The sequence below is a fragment of the Mytilus californianus genome, unplaced genomic scaffold (genome assembly GCF_021869535.1).
Source record: "Mytilus californianus isolate M0D057914Y unplaced genomic scaffold, xbMytCali1.0.p SCAF_7, whole genome shotgun sequence".
Taxonomy (NCBI): Eukaryota; Metazoa; Mollusca; class Bivalvia; order Mytilida; family Mytilidae; genus Mytilus; species Mytilus californianus.
The window spans coordinates 56317604-56338525 of NW_026262723.1; the positions used below are offsets into that span (position 1 = coordinate 56317604).

Consider the following 20922-nt stretch of genomic DNA (forward strand, 5'->3'; position numbering starts at 1 on the left):
TGTTTCCTAACTGGAAACTTGATATACTTTAACAGACAAATGCTGCAATAAAGCATTTTCGCCTTAAATGTACCAAGTATTATAACATGTTAATCTACAAAATTCAACTAAGCATTTCATTGGCAAATTACACATGTCAATCATAAAATGGTGGAATTTGTGTTACTTTATCAAACTACGTGTATTTAAGGGAGAGAACAACTTTTTCAATGTCGTTAAGGATGTCTTATTTTACATCTACACATAATTATGTGTATATATGAGCAATAAAAAACTGGCGGAAAAACCATATGGTACCAAGGTAGCATTCAAACACATAAGTCGAAGAAAAACTAACAACTCCATGGCAAAAAATGAAAACCGACGTACAGATGAGCATATTTCCAAAAAACTTCATAGAAAACTAAAAATGGAGCAATAACTACTCCGAAGACGATTTTTTTTCCAACGAAATGTCAATATGTCAGTTGTTGACATTCAGACAAATATGATTATATTTAGAAACGGTGTTGTTCTGCTGTTTTGTCCTAATAATTTGTCACATGTATTGAATTTAAGTGCAAGCAAACAATTACCCGTATCCTACCGTTTAATTTGATGGTGGTATGTATAGAATATAATTATGTAGTTTTGCTTCATTACACGCTATTGTTATTCTTGGTATTGCGAATGAGTTTTAGACCAATGTTCTTGAACGGTCTTAGGGTCTAGCATGTTATGACAAGACTTACGACATGGTATCTTTGAATATATTTTACATCGAATTATATCAAGATCACGTCCCTTCCCACTGAGCCGCTTTGGTGGTTTGAAGGTAGCGTCCTTAGCCCGTTCTGGGGAATATTGGTGTTATCCCGTGTACGGTTCAAGCCAACTATTTTGAATAGTATACTAGACTAGTCTGGTTAGATGAGACATGAAGACACTATTAGAATATGGTGAACATTCGAGTCAGCATGTCGAACTAGTACAGAGTATGTTTTTTATTATAGCATGAACATGCGTATTGCTCTCTATGCATGCAGGGTGCTCATTGTAGTCCGTCAATCACAACCAAATGTACAGCTGTTATTAGACCTGCTCAACGTTAAGTGAACATATTTCGTGCATATTCGAGATATAACCAAACTAACAATTAATTCAATAGGTAGGTCAACCGGCATGAAGGACATGAAATAGAACTACCGCTTGACAATTAGGATATGTTGGTAGCTCACGACCCCTCGGAGTTCTTGCTAAGACTCTCTAACTACCAAAGAGCTTGGTACTTAACCTACCCGACAGAATGTAACGTTAGTATTCCGACCGTACGTTGCTGCGTATTTATACATATGTGACAATGATATTTTCCATTTACTTCTAGTGTGAACATATAGAAACTTTAAGAATCATTAATTTAATTAATTTATCTTTCAGGCAATTCTTCTGTTTTCTTGCATGTCAGTCATTTTAGTCTTAAAAGACGTTAACTACATGTATGTGCTAATTACACCGTTTTTGACATTACGTACTTTATAATCCGTTTGTCATTGTCCATTGTCTAAATACTTTAGTGATAAGTTTATTATCTTAACATGCACTTAGGGTGCTTTTGTATTTTGTTGGTTTATAGCTAATGATGTAATATTACATGTAGTAGATAGTTCAATTCAGATTTAGGGTGACCTTTAGTTGGGAACCCGACAGACTAAGGCACGGATGTTGAATTTATATGTATACGGAAACCAGTAGTGCACAAAACATTTATACTGGACTTTGCCGTGTATTTACATGTATGGTTTATACTGTGTTTAACAATAATTGTGGCATTATTTGAAATTGAATTAATATAATATTTGGTAACCGAATTGATGTTTTATTTTCTTATACTGTGAGCTACTCCCCAGAACATTTGTTATAGCAGGGTCGTCCTAAATCCCTGTTATATATACCAAAAGGCAAAACGGACGTCAAATTTCAGCAATGATTTCACCACCGGACGTTATAAGTAGTTAGGTCTATTCGCATTCAACCTCATGGAGCGCTCCACTAGCAAATGTACGTTAAAAAAAACACACCTTCAAAGAAAGGTAGAGTAAACACATCAGTATATTTCGTTAAAAGTTTACTTCATTACTAATAAGTCCAATTAAAGGGTTGAAAACGTTTTATTTTTAGACGTTATTTAATATACAAACAGTTATCTTTCCTTCCTGCATCAGTTCATGCTTGACATTTTACGAAATTGAATTTGTCATGTGTAAATTCAACGTTGTTGCATCAAAAGTCGACATTAATGGAGACTTTATCATTAACAGTTGACGTTTCTGTATAACAAACAAAACTGAAATGCAGTGGTACTTTTTTATCGTGAAGCAGCGTATCATACTTTCTATATATATATATATATTGCTTATTCTTTGAACGTAACCGTCCATTAAAATGAAATCTAAAATACTGAATTATCAACAGTATCGTTATGAGCAGAACTGTATATCCGAGAAATAGGCATAAGTAACTGTGAATACATTCTTGGGTCAGGCGTAGTTCGCGAAGATAGTTCGTATAGACTGCTCTGTTTTGTTTCTCTTCCTCTACGGAGTAAGGCGATCCTAAAATACAAATAGTTTTATTATTATTTTAATTAGGTTTTAAAAGATCAGAACAAAATTAAACACTGCTTTCCAAATTTGGAAAATTAACATGCAACATACTTTTTTTTTATTGCAATGAGACTTAAATGCCAACCTATAAGAATGAGTCATTTGATGTGACTGAGACAACATGTATGCGTTTCTAAGATATTTTTGTCATTTCTTTGGATAATAAATTCACAAAATTAAATGCGATTAACTGATCGCAACATGTTGTAGCTTGTTGCCATTGCTGAAGACCTACGCTAGTCTTTCTCTTTTTATGTTGGATATATGTCGCCAGTACGGCTACTTTCTAATTAACTTTTGCGGTATTTCTATTTGTTAGTGTTCTGTTATTGCTTGTTTGTTACCTATTTGAAAATAAAAGCCTCGTTAGCATTCATCTTAGAAATCTTAAGTCGTGTTTATAAGCTCATTAATTTTGTCGGTAAACAGTTAAAAGACAACATCCCAGAAACTTACCAAAACAGGTCGAGAAAACAAACAAAAGACTAATATTTAGAATATATCATGCTCTTAAATGCCCAAGTGTAGTTTTTTCCCGAAGTTACTAGTAGTAAATTGTCTTGTTTTGAACAAACAAATGAATATTTACAGTGAAACTATAAAACTATTTGTGAACAGAAAGAAATAAAACTGTTAATACTTACATATACGTTAGGAGACAAACTAAAACAAATGCTACAAAGGTAACAAGTGCTACTATACCTTTAAAAAAATTGAAGTAAAAAGTTACGATGTCAGAAATTACAAAAAAGCAAATGGACGAATTTTTAGTTCTATAATCATGTAGTTAATGGTGACTTGTAAAGTTTAAAGAATTTTCTACATTCAAGCCTGGATATTAGTAAATACCGCATTAACCTCCATCTCTCCGCGACAACGGTAAACTAGGGAATGTAAACTTATACGATTGCGACTGTTTAGGGACACGTTATAAACAGTTATTAAACGTCCAAATGTATTTCAGTGCATAGCGTAGTTCTCTGTAACACATATGGGATGCTGGTCAACAGAAACTAGTGCACGGTTAATTTGCAAGACCAAATTGAAGACGATACGAAATTCTGTGTAATTCAATGAGAATTTTTTAATAATGCGTGTTGATCAATTGTTACTGTAATGTTGTGCTTTTGTTATATTTCTGCATTAATTTTTTTGTTTTGTTTTTGGCCATTAAAAGGTCTAAACACATTTTTTTTCTTAGTTTTGGTGTTACTTTCAAAAGATCAATAATGTATTGTCATATACTTCAATTATACTGCCCATGCCGTTAAATATCAATTACCAATTTGAATATAGAAGATAACAAAAAGGTCTTCTGTTCTAAAGATGTCATTGTCATGTTTTGAAGTCTTCATCGTGGTATTCACGCCACTAAAGAGTTCAACTGCACCTACAAAAATTCAAAACAGAAATTTGAATAAAGTAGTTGCACCAGCCTAGATAATTGAATTATACATTTAAGAGATTAACAAATACCTAGTACATAAGCGGAAGAAAACGCAAAACTGATTAATTGCAATCACAAACATGTAAAATAAATTCAGTATGAAAATGTTAACTTCATTCTTTTTTTTTAATTTGTAATGATTTTCCCCCATTATATGATAAATAAAATAATTGGTTACTTCATAAAAGAATTTTACTACCATTGAAAACGTGCACAAATGAATTAAGAAATGACGGATTCAAACATTATGTATGGATCTTTTTACTTACACGTACAATTAATGTATGAGTAGGAAAAGAATTGCCCACACTTACATGTTACAAAGTAATCAAATGTAAATAACTTATTCACCGCGTGTCCAGATTGTGTAATTACAATTGAACTGTTTTCATGTTGTGTTTTGTATACTGTTTTTTGTTATTTGGTCTTGTTCTTTATTTTTTTCCATAGCGTTGTCAGTTTATTTTCGACCTAAAAATTAGAATGTCCCTTTGGAATCTTTTGCCTCTTCTTCGAAGACCGTATGTTGTTTTCTTAAGATGTGGTTTAGGTGTAATGGTATTTTCGGGATGCTGCAACATCATTTCTCATTGAAATTCATAATTACGTAAATGTATCGAAGTGCATTATACATTAAATAATTGATTGCTGCTTCGGGTTAATAAATGTTATTTTCACTATCGAAACGTTTATTGTAATGCATTTTTAGATTGCACATGTACTATTATATAAATATTAATCAAATGACAATTGTAGTGGTCATTTTTGTTACAATAAATGGGAATAAAAAGGTTTATTGTTTTCCTACACTGACTTCGATCATGTGTTCCTTTTTATGCCGTTTGTTGGACCACCGAATGAAATAAAGAGGGATGGGAACTTGAGATTATACTCATAATGTATTCCAGTTAAATATTCACATAGGCGGATCCAGGGGGCCCTGGGGCCCAGCCCCCCCCCCCCCCCCTTTTCTTGGGAAAAATTTGGTTGATAATATAGGGAATCACTGAAGTATGACTGTAGCGGGTCCCCTCCCTTGGCAGTCAGTGACCCCCCCCCCTCCCCCCCACCTTTTTAAAAAGTTCTGGATCCGCCACTGATTCATGTGTTTGTCCCAAGCCTGCAGGAGCCTCGTTCGTACATGTTATGTCATATCTCGATTAATCTTTATATTTGGAGTACTTTAGTGTTGATGGGCTATCTATTGAATAGTTTCTGTTTAATTTATTTTCAATTTTTGTAAAATCTGGATATATCGCTTTAAATATTGTATAGACCGCTGTCTATGGTTGATTGTATTGTGTGACTATGTTGGTCTAATGCTGTCATTGTTTTTTTATGTCGTTCGTTTGCGTTACATTAACGTCTACTCCACTTTCCCTTCTAAACACACTTTCTGAAGTTTAGTTGCTTTGAAATTGACATTCTAGTACATAACATAAAAGTCTGTTACAGAGTAGGCGACAGTCGCTTATTACTTGTGTAGCTGCATGATTGCACAATAGTGTTATCATCATTAAAATAACACAAAATTGTTTTTGTTATTTTTTTAATTTTCATCTTGAAAATAACTATGGTGCTATTTAACTTACTGGGTACTGGTTGTAGAGAAACTTTAGTGGAAGTTGTTGATGATGTACCAGGTAGATTTGTGGACGTGTGAGAAGAGGTAGTGGTTTGCAATAGTTCTAGATCTGTACTTGTTGTAGTCGACAATGTTGTCTGTGCCTTCGTAGTTACTGTAGTAGTTTTGTATCTGTATACTATTGTGCTTTGCACGTTTAACATATACGGATTTTCTGAAGTTGTAGTTTGAGAATAATCTATCCAAAAAAGAAAATAAGTTGTTACCAAAGTCAATTTCAAAAATTAAACAAAACAACAGAATGACCAGAAAAAAGACGAATGGAAAACATTGGTCCACAATATTATTCATTTGTAATTATATCTCAATATGAAACAATCACACTTAAGAGGATTGAACACAATATGTTATTAGAACGAAATCCAAATGCGCATGCCATTTTGATTTTAAAATTTAAATTTTGAAAATTTTTCAGGATGATGCAAATTATCCACAGGACATTTTCATGCCATTTGAACTGAAAAAATAAATAAAGAAATTTTAGACTATTTATAGAGACTTTATAGCGTATTTTTTAATGCCGTGGCGTCATTCAACCTTCAGTGGTTGAGGAAAATACAAACTGATATAGTTCAATAACATACATGAATGAAAAGCCTTACAGTGACCTATAGTTGCTTACTTCTATTTGGTCTCTGCTGGAGAGTTGTCTCATTGGCAATCATCCGGAAGGGTGCTTCGGACGTGTGTGGTTTGCAAAGTGTTGTGTTCGTTTTTCTATTTATTAATGGGTTTAACTACATGAATTTTGACTTGTTTTTTAACTAACGGATTAGTGAAAAGTGTTCTATGTCATTTATATGTATGTACCATTCTTGTTTGTACTTACAATGAAAAACGTTGAAATTAACTGGACATAAAGAAAATTATGAACATCAAATATCAGATTTCTTCAGGACGCATAGAATGGAACTAAAAAAATGGGGAACAGACAAGTTTGATATACAAAAAATATGGACATCCTAAACAGCATATCATTTAGAAATAATCACACCTGGTTGTAGTTTACTGGTTTTCCTTGACACTAGCGTTGCTTTGGCGGTTCTGGAAGTCGTTGAAGTGACTGCTTTGCTCAGGGTTGTGAAGAAATTGAGATTTTCTGAAATAAAATTAGTCTAATAAATATGCTTTTACGCAATATATGTAGGATTTCTTCAATAACATTACTAGTTTAACTATTTTGTTTCTCTCAATAAAAACAATTGTATATATTTTATAGTTTTCAGTTGAAAAATACCATTTGTTAGTCTGAACTTAATCCCTACACCTTTGAAGAGGAAGGAGTCAGATGCGGCATTATGAAGAAGGCAAATTTAATCTTATTTCTCTCAAGAAAAGGAAAAACACATTTAAATGTTTTTTTTTCACTCCACAACTTGACAGGAAGGATGATAATGTTCATTTAAAATAGGGTTTTCTTTCTTTTGACCATTAATTTTCCCATGACTATATTACGAAACGAGTAAACGAAAATGTGATAGTCCTGTGAAGCCTTCAAATGACAGAACCGCTTACCAGGCACAACAAATAAAACAGGTGAACAGAAATGAAGAACGATAAATCTATAGATTAATATTAAAACAGTAAAACATCTATACATTTCTTTTCGTTACAAGGTATAACGAATACCGTTATGCGTAGTAATTTGCACGGGTGGATTCACCCGTGCATATACTAAGCGGGAATTTAAATCATTCGACGGTTTGCATTTCAACCAGTCTAGACGTTTATAATTCAATTGCTGCTAGGGTCTGTTTGACTTTTTTATTTTTTGTTTAAAACAATTTTTGTTCTAGTATAGTACTGTCTTTCACACGTGTACGACAATTCTATAGAATCGTACATTTCAATAGATGCACATGTACACTGCCCAATTTACAGTATTTATTCAATTTTCTTTTTTCATTCATTTAGTTGTGAATTGTTTCTAATATTTTGTAATTGTATTTTGTAGATTGTGCAGGCTGTTGATCATACTTCTAGTGAAGAGAATGTGATAAGGACTGTTTTTTGCGTGACACCTGCCATTCTCAATTTTTGTTCACATGTTGTTATTATGTTTCGATTGTATTATTAAAACGACTGGATGCTGCAAACCTACATCCCATAGAATATTTGTGTTTTGTGTCATTGAGCCTTGTATAGAAAAGAAATGCTTTATGTTCGGTTGAACCCGTGAAAAAAAAACATAAATTTTGATTAATATCTGGGGCTCTCTTGTTGAAAAACTTCGATCTCCGATACTCTTATATACATAGGGTCCTTACTTGAAACCTTGGAGGTTTCTTTGACAAAAATTCCTGGAGTTTGAAATGCTTTGTGAAATCTTGTTGTGTCAAGAATAGTTTCTGTGGATTTATATGCCCTTGTCATGTATTGAAGTCCGCCGGTTACGGAGGTTGTTACCAGTTTTGGTCTGTTCGTTGTATACAGCGTACTTATATTTTCTGAAATAACAAAGAAATGATCGTTTACACACAAAAACAAACATTTTACAATGTATTCCGTCAATTTCTAGTTTTATGGCGTTTTTGTTTAATCTTTACTCGTATTCATTTCAAAGTATGTATCAGATATAAAACTAATAGAAAATATAAGCCAAACTTCAAGGTTAATATTTGAACATGTTACATTTTTTGTCTAGATAATCATGATAATTAAGAACATTTTTAGGCTATTCTACAGCGATATTGTGAGCTTAGGTTACGCAATATCATTATAAACAATTAATTATAGGTAGCATCATCAGTACAATTTTGCAGAAATGTAAATGAAATGGAGCATTTTATAACGTAATGAATAACTAATAATTTTACATCATATAATGATTGTTTACTTGTTTTGCAATGCATTGTGTCGACGCTGCCCTCGACACCCACTTGGTCACATATTACAGGGAACTTAGACTGGCATGATTCTTGAATATATTGCACATCCCCATTTGCCTCTCTTAAAACAAGTAAACATCCCAATGATGCTTGCACTTTATCTGAAAAATAAGAAACAAATGAATTACGTAGTACACTTCTGTTAAAAAGATATATATGACTACACATGAATAAAATTAATCATAATGACAAGAGTCGTCTGGTTTATATTCCATTTTACTAAATACTGTGGACCATAAAACACTTGTGACTGATTGTGTTGCTTATATTTGATACAATAAAACATACAATGGTAGTATTTCCCTATAAAAATATAGGAGAAAATCATTTTTCCCGAAATGTGGTATTACGATTAATTTCGTTTGTATGAACTTACAGCAAATCTGCTTGACCGGTTCGTCTTTTATCCATTTTAGGAATGTACGCCTGTGAATATTTGTCCAGTACATTTTTCCTTCCTCCAAGTTGTTTACACCATCTTCGTTGATTGTGGGTAAGGAATTACCATGAAGAGAACATCGATTAATCGCTGACCGGTAGGATAATCCATGGCCCATAATCTTAATAGCTTTTGAACATAAATAATATTCATTTTTGAAGACTTCGTCACTTGTAACATACGTTTTGCCGTAACCTAATTGAGCATACATGATCACGTCAGTTCCAAAACTATGCTATTGTTTGTAGTTTAAAAGTAATGTATTGTCAACTTTGAAAGTGAATCGTGACAACATTGCAGTTGATCCCCTTCTACTCCATAAAAACAATTAGCAAAATTCCTACCTACCTACCAACCCTATTTTTTTTAAATCAGAAAACCTTAAACACACATATCTGATCTTGTGGCCTTGATAAAAAGCATATTTTGTTCATAACTTTAAAAAATGAAAGTTCATAATAAAGAAATACTTGTAATTGTATCCCTTAATGATAAACTATAATACCTCCAGATTGCATCTCACATGCTGTCCAGTAGAGTCTAGAACAATCAACAGCTTTCAGTATGAATCCTACTTTCTTACGAATGACAACAGAACACGTATGTTTTGGATCACCATCTTGTAAAGGTTTGCTTTTCCCTAAATATTATATAATAAGTGTTTAAGTTTATTTTAAAATAATATAAAATTTGTTTAACTCAAGCCACTAGTTAATTCAGTATTAAAGCAGTTAAATAATTATGTTCATTATGACACTGACGGCAGTTCAATTGCATAACACATTAAACAAAAGCAACACAATATTAGTCATCGGTTGTATTATCGGAAATGCCACACGTTTAAGTTAAAAACAAAACTACAGAAACGTATATGACACAGCAGTCCAATACATGTATACAACAAGAATTTGTCCATAGTACACGGATCTCCCACTCGTACTATCATTTTCTATGTTCAGTGGACCGTGAAATTGGGGTCAAAACGCTAATTTGACATTCAAATTAGAAAGATCATATCATAGGGAACATGTGTACGAAGTTTCAAGTTGATTGGACTTCAACTTCATCAAAAATTACCTTGATCAAAAACTTTAACCTGAAGCGGGACAGACGAACGAACGAACGGACGCACAGACGGAAAAACATAATGCCCCTCTACTATCTTAGGTGGGGCATAAAAAATAGACATGAGATCAACAGATGGACTATGTAGATAGACAATCGATAATACATATTATAAGGAAGTAGTGTCAGTTGAGAATCCAGACTTGAGTATGGTAATATTGTAAGCAATGTTTATCAAGAACCCAAAGATAATGTGTACTTGGGTGTTACAACGGTATTAAGACACACCATAACAGCAAACTTGTTCCCTATTTTATTTTCATTTCGTACAAATGTAAATGTTTCTTCAAAAGTTTATTGGATATTGCAAATACAACCCGCCACAAGTGTTATCGTGAGTTACTGTTTCGACGTTTTGTCTATTATGGAATTGTAACTATTGTTTAAGTTGATGTTCGTGGCAGATCCGAGGAATTCACTGTTGTATGAAAGAGAGGCTGAAGATACCATAGGAATAGTCAAACTTATAAGTCGAAAACAAACTGACAATGATATAGCAGAAAACGAAAAACTTCCAAAAGACAAACAACAGTCTACAAAACACAAGATAGAAAACAAAAGACTGAGCAACACGAACCCCATTAAAAACCCGGGGAACACAGGTGCTTCAAAAATGTAAGCAGATCCTGCTCCATATGTGGCACCCGTTGTGTAGCTCGTGTATAGTACAAACTCGATGATAAGTCTAACTTGCTTGATAGTTAATTTGTCGAAAAAGAGCAGATAGTATATATAAAAATAAGAAGAATTAAATGGGGTATGATTGCCATTGAGACAAATCTCCACAAGAGACCAAATGACATAGAAATTAACTATAGGTCACCGTACGGCCTTCAACAATGAGCAAACCCCATACCGCATAGTCAGCTATAAAAGGCCCCGAAATGACAAACGTAAAACAACTCAAACGAGACAACCAACGGCCTCATTTATGTACAAAATAATGAACGAAAAATAAATATGATATACAGCAACAAACGACAACCACTGAATGACAGGCTTCTGACTAAGGGGACAGGCACATACAGAATATGGCGGCGTAAAACAGTTTTTTGGCGCCAAATCCTCCACCTAACCTGGGACTGTGGTGCAACGGCACAACACAAGAACAAACTAATCAAACCAATAAACGAAAAACAAATATGAAAAGCAGCAAAAAACGACAATCACTCAATTACAGGCTCCTGACTTGGGACTAGCACATATAGAATATGGCGGGGTTAAACTAGTTTGAAGGCGCCAACACTCCCCTAACCTGGACAGTGGTGTAACAGTACAACATAAGAACAAACTATAAAAATCAGTTGAAATAGTATACCTTTTATTGCCTTTTCTGGTTTTACTGTGTAGTTGGGTGTCTGTCTCACTAAATTTCACCCCCTCATCTGCAGTTACGTTTAATGTTTTACTGACGAATGTCTTATTGCATTTAATTGTATTTAAGAAAAATACCTGTGACATGACTGTATACAGAGTAATTTATTCTGTCGCCACAACTGTCATCCTTAGAACCAGCACACGTATACTTGCATTTGTCTGATGTCTCCTTCACCATATTGTTTAGGGAAGTCAAGCATAAGCACCAGTTGTACTACAAAACAAAGTATGTACGTAATTTTATTAAAATATTATCATTTTTATACGTCATAGTCTATATGTAACTTTAATTTCACGTCACGGCTAATCAACAAAAAGGGCAAACACTCTAATACCTAAATTATTCAAAGATTAATTGTTTTACACGTCCTAAGAAATAGTCACGGCTAATCAACAAACAGGGCGAAAACTCTAATACCTAAATTATTTAAACATCGATTGTTTTACACGTCCTAAGAAATAACGCCATCATATTGCAATCCAATTTTACATTCTTTATACCCATGTATATGGTTTCGCTCTTTTTAGTACATACGACTCCCACTTTTTTTTATTACCTTTAAAGCTTTGTTTTCTAACTCAACTTGTGATATTTGAACATTGGTAAACTATTGTTTCCTAAAATTATTACCTAGATTAAATATCGATTTATTATCGAAGCATAAAATTCTTATTTTTACATTGTAAGTTGAAAATAATTTCAAGTAGTGTTGCATTCATCAGCTTGTTAGGTTTGATTTGTCTAATCCAATTACACGTGATATTGTAGTATACCCCGCATTCGAAAGCAGTGGTATATAGTAACAAGAGAGTTGTTCGTTCGTCCATTAGTCTATCCTATCCGTTCGCCCTTCTTTCCCACTTTTATATCAATTTTAGAACTGTTCTTTAACTACTTGACAGGATTATTTGAAACTTTTACAAATTTTTAATCATACATAACTTTTGCACATCGTATTTCATTCTGTACTCTGAACGATATTTGGGGTTAATTTTGGGATGACATGGCCATAGTCATATCTGCACATTATAGCACACATTTTGGAGGTACCCTTTTTGTATTCGCAACTCCTCCTTAACCCTTATTACAATCTCTTAAACTCTCTTATAAATTTAACAATATGAGTCATTGAAAAATTTGGCATGGAACAACTACAATTTAATCCAAGTCGTGAAAATAACATCCTTGAACTATATCTGACAAACCATCTAAGTTGTGTAAAGTCAAAAATTCGGCTCAATAGTAAATTTTCAAACCTCTGTTGACCACAGAAAATCCCAAAGACTGGGGAAAATACAAACTACAAAGGCGAGTCACCCAAAAAGCAGTCCGGCAAGCTCACTGGCAACATTTTAACAAGGTACTTGATACAACGCTAAAGGATGATTGATAGTTGGTTGCTTAACGTCAAGTGGCAAATAGTTCATGCATGTTCAGGACTATAGCAGCAATAAAGGAAGGTAATTGTAAACCTTTCTGGCGATTCATTAAGTCAAAACGTACTATAGCACAGGTGTAGCTGGAATTTAAAAGAACAAAATACTATATCAGGACAGCAAAGCTAAGGCAGAGCTATTAAACGAACTATTCAAGTCAGTCTTTACCATGGAAAACGCATCAAAACCATTACCACAGATTCAGGAATCGAAATATCCCAGTATTAGAAACATAAACATCGATGTTCAAAGAGTTAAAAAAAAACTACTGAGAAACTTAAATACCAACAAAGCTAGTGTACCAGACGTCATTGCAAACAAAGTACTAAAACTAAGGTACGGTCTTCAACTCGGAGCCTTGGCTCACACCGAACAGCAAGCTATAAAGGGTCCCAAAAATTACTAATGTAAAACCATTCAAACGGGAAAACCAACGGTCTTATCTATATAAAAAACGAGAAACGAGAAATACTTATGAACCACATCAACAAACGACAACTAATGAACATCAGATTCCTGACTTAGGACAGGTTTAAACGTTTCAATGGTACCAAACCTTCACCCTTATCTGAAACAATAGTGTAACATCACAACATAGAAAGACACACTATAAAATATCAATTGAAATGGCTTAACTCAATAAAAAGACATATTAACACCAGTGAACATACACTGAACAAATAAATTTGATCTATGATACAATATAAATAGAACGTTTTTAATCAATCATGACGTATTGGTGTACACTTTTGAAAATATTATCCAGAATGCATTAGATTCTGAAAAGGCGAATTGAATACATCTCAGATAAAAGAATAAAAAAAACCCAAAATCAAAACAAAAAACAAATTTTGAAACATTTGCCCACGGGAATAAAGAATATTTGTATTACGGAACATTATATTGGAAACATATAATTATTCAATATAGTCGTCATGTAAAAGTCGAAAAGAATGTTCAATCTCTATGCAATAAAATGTATACAACGACCATCGAAATTACTTAAAAATTAGACAGCAGATTGGAATGTTCTTTCGAACAAAGTGCAATTGAACTAGCCCCAGTAGTAAGTCATATATTCCAACTTAGTCTAGATTCGGGTAAACTTCCATCTGACAAGAGAAATGCGAACAATAGCCTGATATTTAAAAAAAGGAGATATACATACAGTGGCAAATTATCGACCTGTGTCGCTTACATGTGTTTGCTGTAAACGTCTTGAACACATAGTGTGCAACCATATCCTGAACTACCTAGAGATATGATATACTTACATCACTTCCAAATGGCTTCCGTAATGGCCATTTCTGTGAAAGTCAGCTTCTTATAACTATTTTTTTCATAAAATATTTCGATGCCAAGAAGCAATTTGATCTTATTGTACTTGACTTTTGTAAGGCATTCAACACTGTACCCGACCAAAAACTACTACATAAACTAAAAAACTATGGAATTGATGGTAATAAAAATGCATGGATTTAATTATTCCTAATGCAAAGTCATCAGCGAGTCGTTGTCGAAGGAGAGTATTTTTATCTGTCTCTCTCGACTATCATTTGGCCCCTCTTTTCCTATATCACATGAATGACTTATCGCTCTGTGTAAAATCACAGGTACGTGTGTTTACCAATGACTGCCTTTGTACAACACCATACATTCATTACGGGACCAACTTCAAACACAGAAAGACCTAGAATCACTGAATAGATGGGCAAAAGACTGGGAATGCGTTTTAACGCTTGTACGTGCTATGTCATGTCAATTCACTGTAGCAGGTCCCCGTTGACACACAAGTTATAGTCTCAGAATTCATGTTCTAAAACAAGTCAGTAAAAATCCATATTTAAGTATAAACGATATTAGCGATCATTTGAAATGGTCATCTCACATAAATAAAATCTGCAATAAAGCAAGCTCTACATCGGGATTTAGCTGAAGGAACCTTAAACACTGCAACCAGCAATTTAAAGAAACTGCCTACATTTCTTTTGTTCGACCAGTTCTGGATAAACTCATCATAGATACCAGGATTCAAATTTTGTACGCCAGACGCGCGTTTCTTCTACAAAAGACTTTGGATTACTCCTGCACTGTATGGGACCCATATCTACAGAGACACATGAACCGTATAGAGAGCGTACAAAGAAGGCGTCTAGGTTCCAATGCAATGACTATAGGCGAACAAGTAGTGTCATCTCAATGATGAAGGACCTTGGATGGAAACCTCTTGTGGAAGGGAGGCGAGAACAGCGTCTTGTACTATTGTACAAAATATTGAACGATATGGTAGCCATTCCCACCGAACATCATATTGAATTTAAAAACAGTGGAAAGTTTTAAAGCTATTATTTCGCTCGACTAGTTTGAACATTGGCGCACACACACATCCTGGATAAGTTTTACTCGGCAATTTTTAGTTCATTTCCAGATTTATACAGATACAGATTAATTGATACAGATATAATGTTATTGTTCACTTTCTGTTTTATTATCAGACTCATTTTCGCAGTTTCCTTCAGCAAACCTTGTGGACCACACAGTCTGCATTTATTACCCAATCTCGCCCTTAGCGCTAAATCAGAATTTGATCAAATTTCCTCAGAATCTTCACCATATAAAACCAAATTCCATCTCCTATTTTGTTTTTGATGTCAATTATTTTTGCGGTTTTTCTTACTAAAGCATGGAATTTTGCTCACAACACTTTTAGTTTATAATTGTGATAATATATATATATGTGTGAATTTGCAATGCAAAAAATGCATGACCCTATTAAAAAAGTAATCACTGAATTTACCACTGACCGTGACTGCATCAATTGTTATGCAAAAGCACATCGGAATGTTATATAGTGTGTATAAACTACCAAACCTATCTTATGACATCTGTTTGTAAATGCGTTTTCATTTTTCTTTCATATTAGTAACAAACTTAAATTTTGTTTCAAAAATCATTTTCATGATTCAGAATAGACTATTCTTATTAGAAAGTACATCATAAGCCTATTTGGCTGGCTGATTATTTTGTATTTTTAAACATGACTGTATTTATTTGTTTATTCGGGTTGAAATAATTCTTCTTCTATAATCCAACTAATTTGCCGACACATGTACTTGCTTGTTTATTAATGAAATCATTTATTCGTAAATGAATGAAATACAGATTTTAGGGAATTGTTGTGTTCTAATTGGCCGTTTAAGAATCTAAAGGCCTATGGGTAATTTTATTGTTGGTACACCAAAATCAAAATAACGTCACGTCATTGGTTGAACTTCCATTGTTTATAGATATAAGAAGATGTGGTATGAGTGCCAATGAGACAGCTCTCCATCCAAGTCAAAATTTATAAAAGTGAACCATTATAGGTCAAAGTACGGTCTTCAACTCGGAGCCTTGGCTCACACCGAACAGCAAGCTATAAAGGGCCCCAAAAATTACTAATGTAAAACCATTCAAACGGGAAAACCAACGGTCTAATCTATATAAAAAACGAGAAACGAGAAACACTTATGAACCACATCAAGAAACGACAACTACTGATCATCAGATTCCTGACTTAGGACAGGTGCAAACAATTGCAGCGGGTTTAAACGTTTTAATGCTACCAAACCTTCACCCTTATCTGAAACAATAGTGTAACATCACAACATAGAAAGACACACTATAAAATATCAATTGAAATGGCTTAACTCAATAAAAAGACATATTAACACCAGTGAACATACACTGAACAAATAAATTTGATCTATGATACAATATAAATAGAACGTTTTTAACCAATCACGACGTCTTGGTGTACACTTTTGAAAATATTATCCAGAATGCATTAGATTCTGAAAAGGCGAATTGAATACATCTCAGATAAAAGAATAAAAAAACCCAAAATCAAAACAAAAAACAAATTTTGAAACATTTGCCCACGGGAATAAAGAATATTTGCATTACGGAACATTATATCGGAAACATATATTCAATATAGTCGTCAGGTAAAAGTCGAAAAGAATGTTCAATTTCTATGCAATAAAATGTATACAACGACCATCGAAATTACTTAAAAATTAGACAGCAGATTGGAATGTTCTTTCGAACAAAGTTATAAATTACCTTCAGTGCAAAATGTAAACTCATTTCACATTCAGAAGAACAAAGTGATGGAGAGTTCTGTGCTATGGCCTTGACGGTTTTACTGTCAACTGCATCTGAACTTTTGTAACAGCCTTGAATATATAATAATAAATATACTTATCTGCCCATCTTTCTATTGTTATACACTGTGGAATTTAAAGTGTTCAATGTCATTATTGTTGTTGTGACCTATGAACTCTATCGTTTTAAAGGAGAAGGGTTAAGAGGAGGCAGAACTTGTATTTATCATATATGTTAGGAAATTTCTTTTTGTTTCACTTCACCTACAAGCATTAGAATGAAAATGAAATCCAAATTACTTGAAAACAGTTGTGTTGACAGAATAAGTATTGTCCTTCCAACATTTATTATAAAAAGAACCACTTTTTTTTTTGCTGGTGATATTGTTTGGTTGTATTTTGAATTTCTCGGTTGATTCCATATGCAGATGTTTGCAGTGAAGTCTAAAAAAAATACTGAACTTTATATTTTATAATCGAACTCTTTTGTAACAGAGATAAAAAAAAATATCGGTGCTTTTTATCTATTATTTTTATGCTAGTCGGTATTTTTTTGTGTGCTTCGTACCGATCTATTGAGTTAAGTCATTTGCAACTGATTTTTAGTTTGTTCTTTTGTTGTGCCGTTACACCACTGTCCCAGGTTGAGTACTTACAAACATGGTTTGTGTTTCCCTTGTAAATTTTGTGTATAAATGCCAATTCTTTGATGTAGGTCCTTAGAACTATACTTATTTAGACTTAGGAAAATTAAGGGTTTAATCCGTTTCTATTTTTTAAAGCTGTATGTTGACTTCTATTGAGGAACAAAATGTTTATGTGACTGTCCTTAGTCAGTCGTTGTCGTTAATAATATGTTTTGCTTTTTCTTTTTTGCAAATTTAGAGAATTTGGGGATCTTTAATAGCTTCTGTTTAATTATTCACACAAAAATTATTGGATGAGAGATTTTACCCATCGTTTCGATACCTGTCTTTGTGTTTGTTTGGTTGTGTGTTTGTTTGTGAATGTTTAACAACACTTCCTGCGCCCTTGTCTATATCATGGCGATTGGTTATTGTTGGTGGAGGAAGCTTGCGTACCCGGAGAGAACCAATAACCTTTGGCTGGAAAATTAGTCCAATCCTTGTCAATTAAGTACCGAGTCGAACGCATCTCTTTACAACCTAGAAGATTTGGAATACTTGACTCAGTATCTCTGAACTATTTACACAGAGACTTCGTATGCATGTGCAGCGATTGTTATTGCTACATACATGTACATGTATGAATGACATTGATATTGTTATTTTGTTACTACCAAAACAGAAGGTACTTTAAAATCATTAACTTTACCTTTGTGAATCATCCAACGTGTGTTAAGGTATACTCCACTACCCCATGCGGTATATCTGGCGTTAAACAATTTGACATCTTTTTCGGTACTAAGTTTACAGTAATTGAAGCTTTCAACCCAGGTCATTTGCTTTTGGCTTATCCATATAGTATAGCCTACAGTTAAATTAGATTTAAGAATACAAAATACAAAACATAGTTGCCTAATATTTTGAATTCAAAGGGATACAAATCTATGTGACTACTGTATTGTTTATATTTTATGACGATCCTTTGTTTCATTGTTTCATAATAAGAATGACATAATTTCACGAGACGTAAATCAATCATCAGTCAATCATAAAGACAGTGAAATATTTGGACAACAAAATGGCTTTTAAAAGCCAAACAATCAGTGAAAGTACATTTATAGAATTATTTTGATACATGTTGTTTTATAAGTCAAGGTTATGGTGCGCTTAGATGCTTCCTCCAGTCTCAAGGGAACTCGAGTCGTTCGTTACAGTTTTACTTTGGTTTATCATCATAGTGATTTGGAGATAAGTTGCAGTTCGAGATACGTTCTATAAAATATGTTGAAATAAAATATGTTTAAAAAAAACGTTTCTATATTTGAGATGCATATTGCCGAATGATATATCATATCAAGTGCTATTCACTAAACTTAACTACTTAAGCATAACATATTGTCATTGTTATAATTATTATTATTTCACTATATTGTAATTAACAATTTCGTACAATAAGTCGATTTTGGGATAGTTTTTTTTTAAATTTTTATTTTAGTAACAATCCTACCAACCAGTCAAAACTACATGTTTATTTACCATCACCCTCTTTTCTTTAAAAATCAAAATTATTTACCTGTTCGTCTGCTCACATATAAAAATTGCAAACAATATTTAATTATGAAAACATGTATTCCCTTCATGTTAACATGAGCTGCAATTGTCCAGGATAGTGGGTTACATCACAGCTATATGCGATAGATCGAATTTGCATTCATTTAAACAAATAAACAAAACATTTCCTGTTTAAAACCACATTTATCCGGAAATTATGTGTCCTATGGTCTTTTCGGAATCTAGTATATACATGGTGTCAAAAATATTATACAATTACTGTCTTTTGATGAGGTAAATGTGTGGTTTTATTGACTTTTAAAAAACTGATATTCACTGAGGCCAACGGCCGAAGTGAATGTCACTAGGTTTTTCGAAAGTCAATTAAACCACATACTTACTGAAACAAAAGACAGTAATTGTTTTATTCCATGTTCCGAGCGAGAAAAATATGTATAAAATAAGTTATTTACCAAAACCAACTAAACGTCAAACATTGTATCATTATTATACACGTAAAAGCACGCGACGTTTTGCGCGGTGAATATACTTTTTCCGCAGGTGAATATGCTTATTTATTCAAAATCCCATTCATATAGAAAAACCTACTAAAGTTCTATCAATATGGAATAATATACAATTACTGTCTTTTGATGAGGTAAATGTGTGGTTTTATTGACTTTTGAAAAACTGATATTCACTGAGGCCAACGGCCGAAGAGAATGTCACTAGGTTTTTCAAAAGTCAATTAAACCACATATTTACCGAAACAAAAGACAGTTATTGTTTTATTCCATGTTCCGAGACAGAAATATATGTGTAAAATAACAGTTATTTGCCAAAACCAACTAAACGTCAAACATTGTATCGTTATTATACACGTAAAAGCACGCGACGTTTTGCGCGGTGAATATACTTTTTCCGCAGGTGAATATGCTTATTTATTCAAAATCCCATTCATATAGAAAAACCTACTAAAGTTCTATCAATATGGAATAAAATTCTTTTACACGACTGAAGATTTTTCTTTAGTCAGACATCTCTGCTGGATTAGCTGACCACGACGAATCAATTAAGATGGTATACCATTAACAAAATTGTACAATGTATACTATTACTGAAAATTAACATTCTCGTCCCACTTACCCCGCCCCTTCCCACCCGCCATAAACAAGAAGACTAGAGGTTTCCAAAATATGTTTGTAAAAACATAATCCCGTGCTGAACTTTGATAATCGGTATATATTTTGTGTGCTTTAAATGCTTAAGAAATAATTAATGGGGGCTTAAATTTATCGTGATTTTACCACGGGTTGGCCCTTTATGCTAAATATTTTACCCCGAGCGACAGCGAGGGGTAAAATATTAGCACAAAGCACTAACCCGTGGTAAAATCAATATAAATTCAAACACGCATGAATTATTTCTATCCTAATAGGACAAAGACAGCAATTATTTTTGATCGAAGCGCTTTATGTGAAGGGAAATGTTTGCTGTTCCCGAAATTGAACACACTTTTAATATTGACGTAAACGACGAAGAAAATTGAATAAGTGACATTCTTAAACGATATACAATAACATACTAAGATAGATTTGAA

General features: G+C 33.3%; 1 protein-coding gene across 1 annotated transcript; it reads right to left on the bottom strand.

The window, feature by feature from the left end:
- Positions 1-2128: 2128 nt before the first annotated feature.
- On the bottom strand, positions 2129-19476 carry LOC127709101 (uncharacterized). Its single transcript, XM_052214449.1, has 13 exons — positions 19345-19476; positions 18481-18636; positions 17105-17217; positions 11639-11777; positions 9567-9701; positions 8999-9190; positions 8571-8723; positions 8002-8181; positions 6729-6833; positions 5682-5912; positions 3925-4032; positions 3287-3344; positions 2129-2591 (listed from the first exon to the last, which is right to left on the bottom strand). The coding sequence occupies exons 1-13, from the start codon at positions 19409-19411 to the stop codon at positions 2429-2431; spliced, it is 1800 nt and encodes a 599-aa protein (XP_052070409.1). The 5' UTR covers positions 19412-19476; the 3' UTR covers positions 2129-2428.
- Between the last annotated feature and the right edge of the window lie 1446 nt (positions 19477-20922).

Bases quoted from the DNA above. Each gene is read 5' to 3' on its own strand.
- LOC127709101 (XM_052214449.1), bottom strand. From the start codon at position 19,411: ATGAAGGGAATACATGTTTTCATAATTAAATATTGTTTGCAATTTTTA. The intron at 11,778-17,104 runs GTAATTTATAAC...TTTGTTTTGTAG, and splicing joins GTTTACATTTTGCACTGAAG to TACAACTGGTGCTTATGCTT. The intron at 9,191-9,566 runs GTATTATAGTTT...TATGTTCAAAAG, and splicing joins ATGTGAGATGCAATCTGGAG to CTATTAAGATTATGGGCCAT.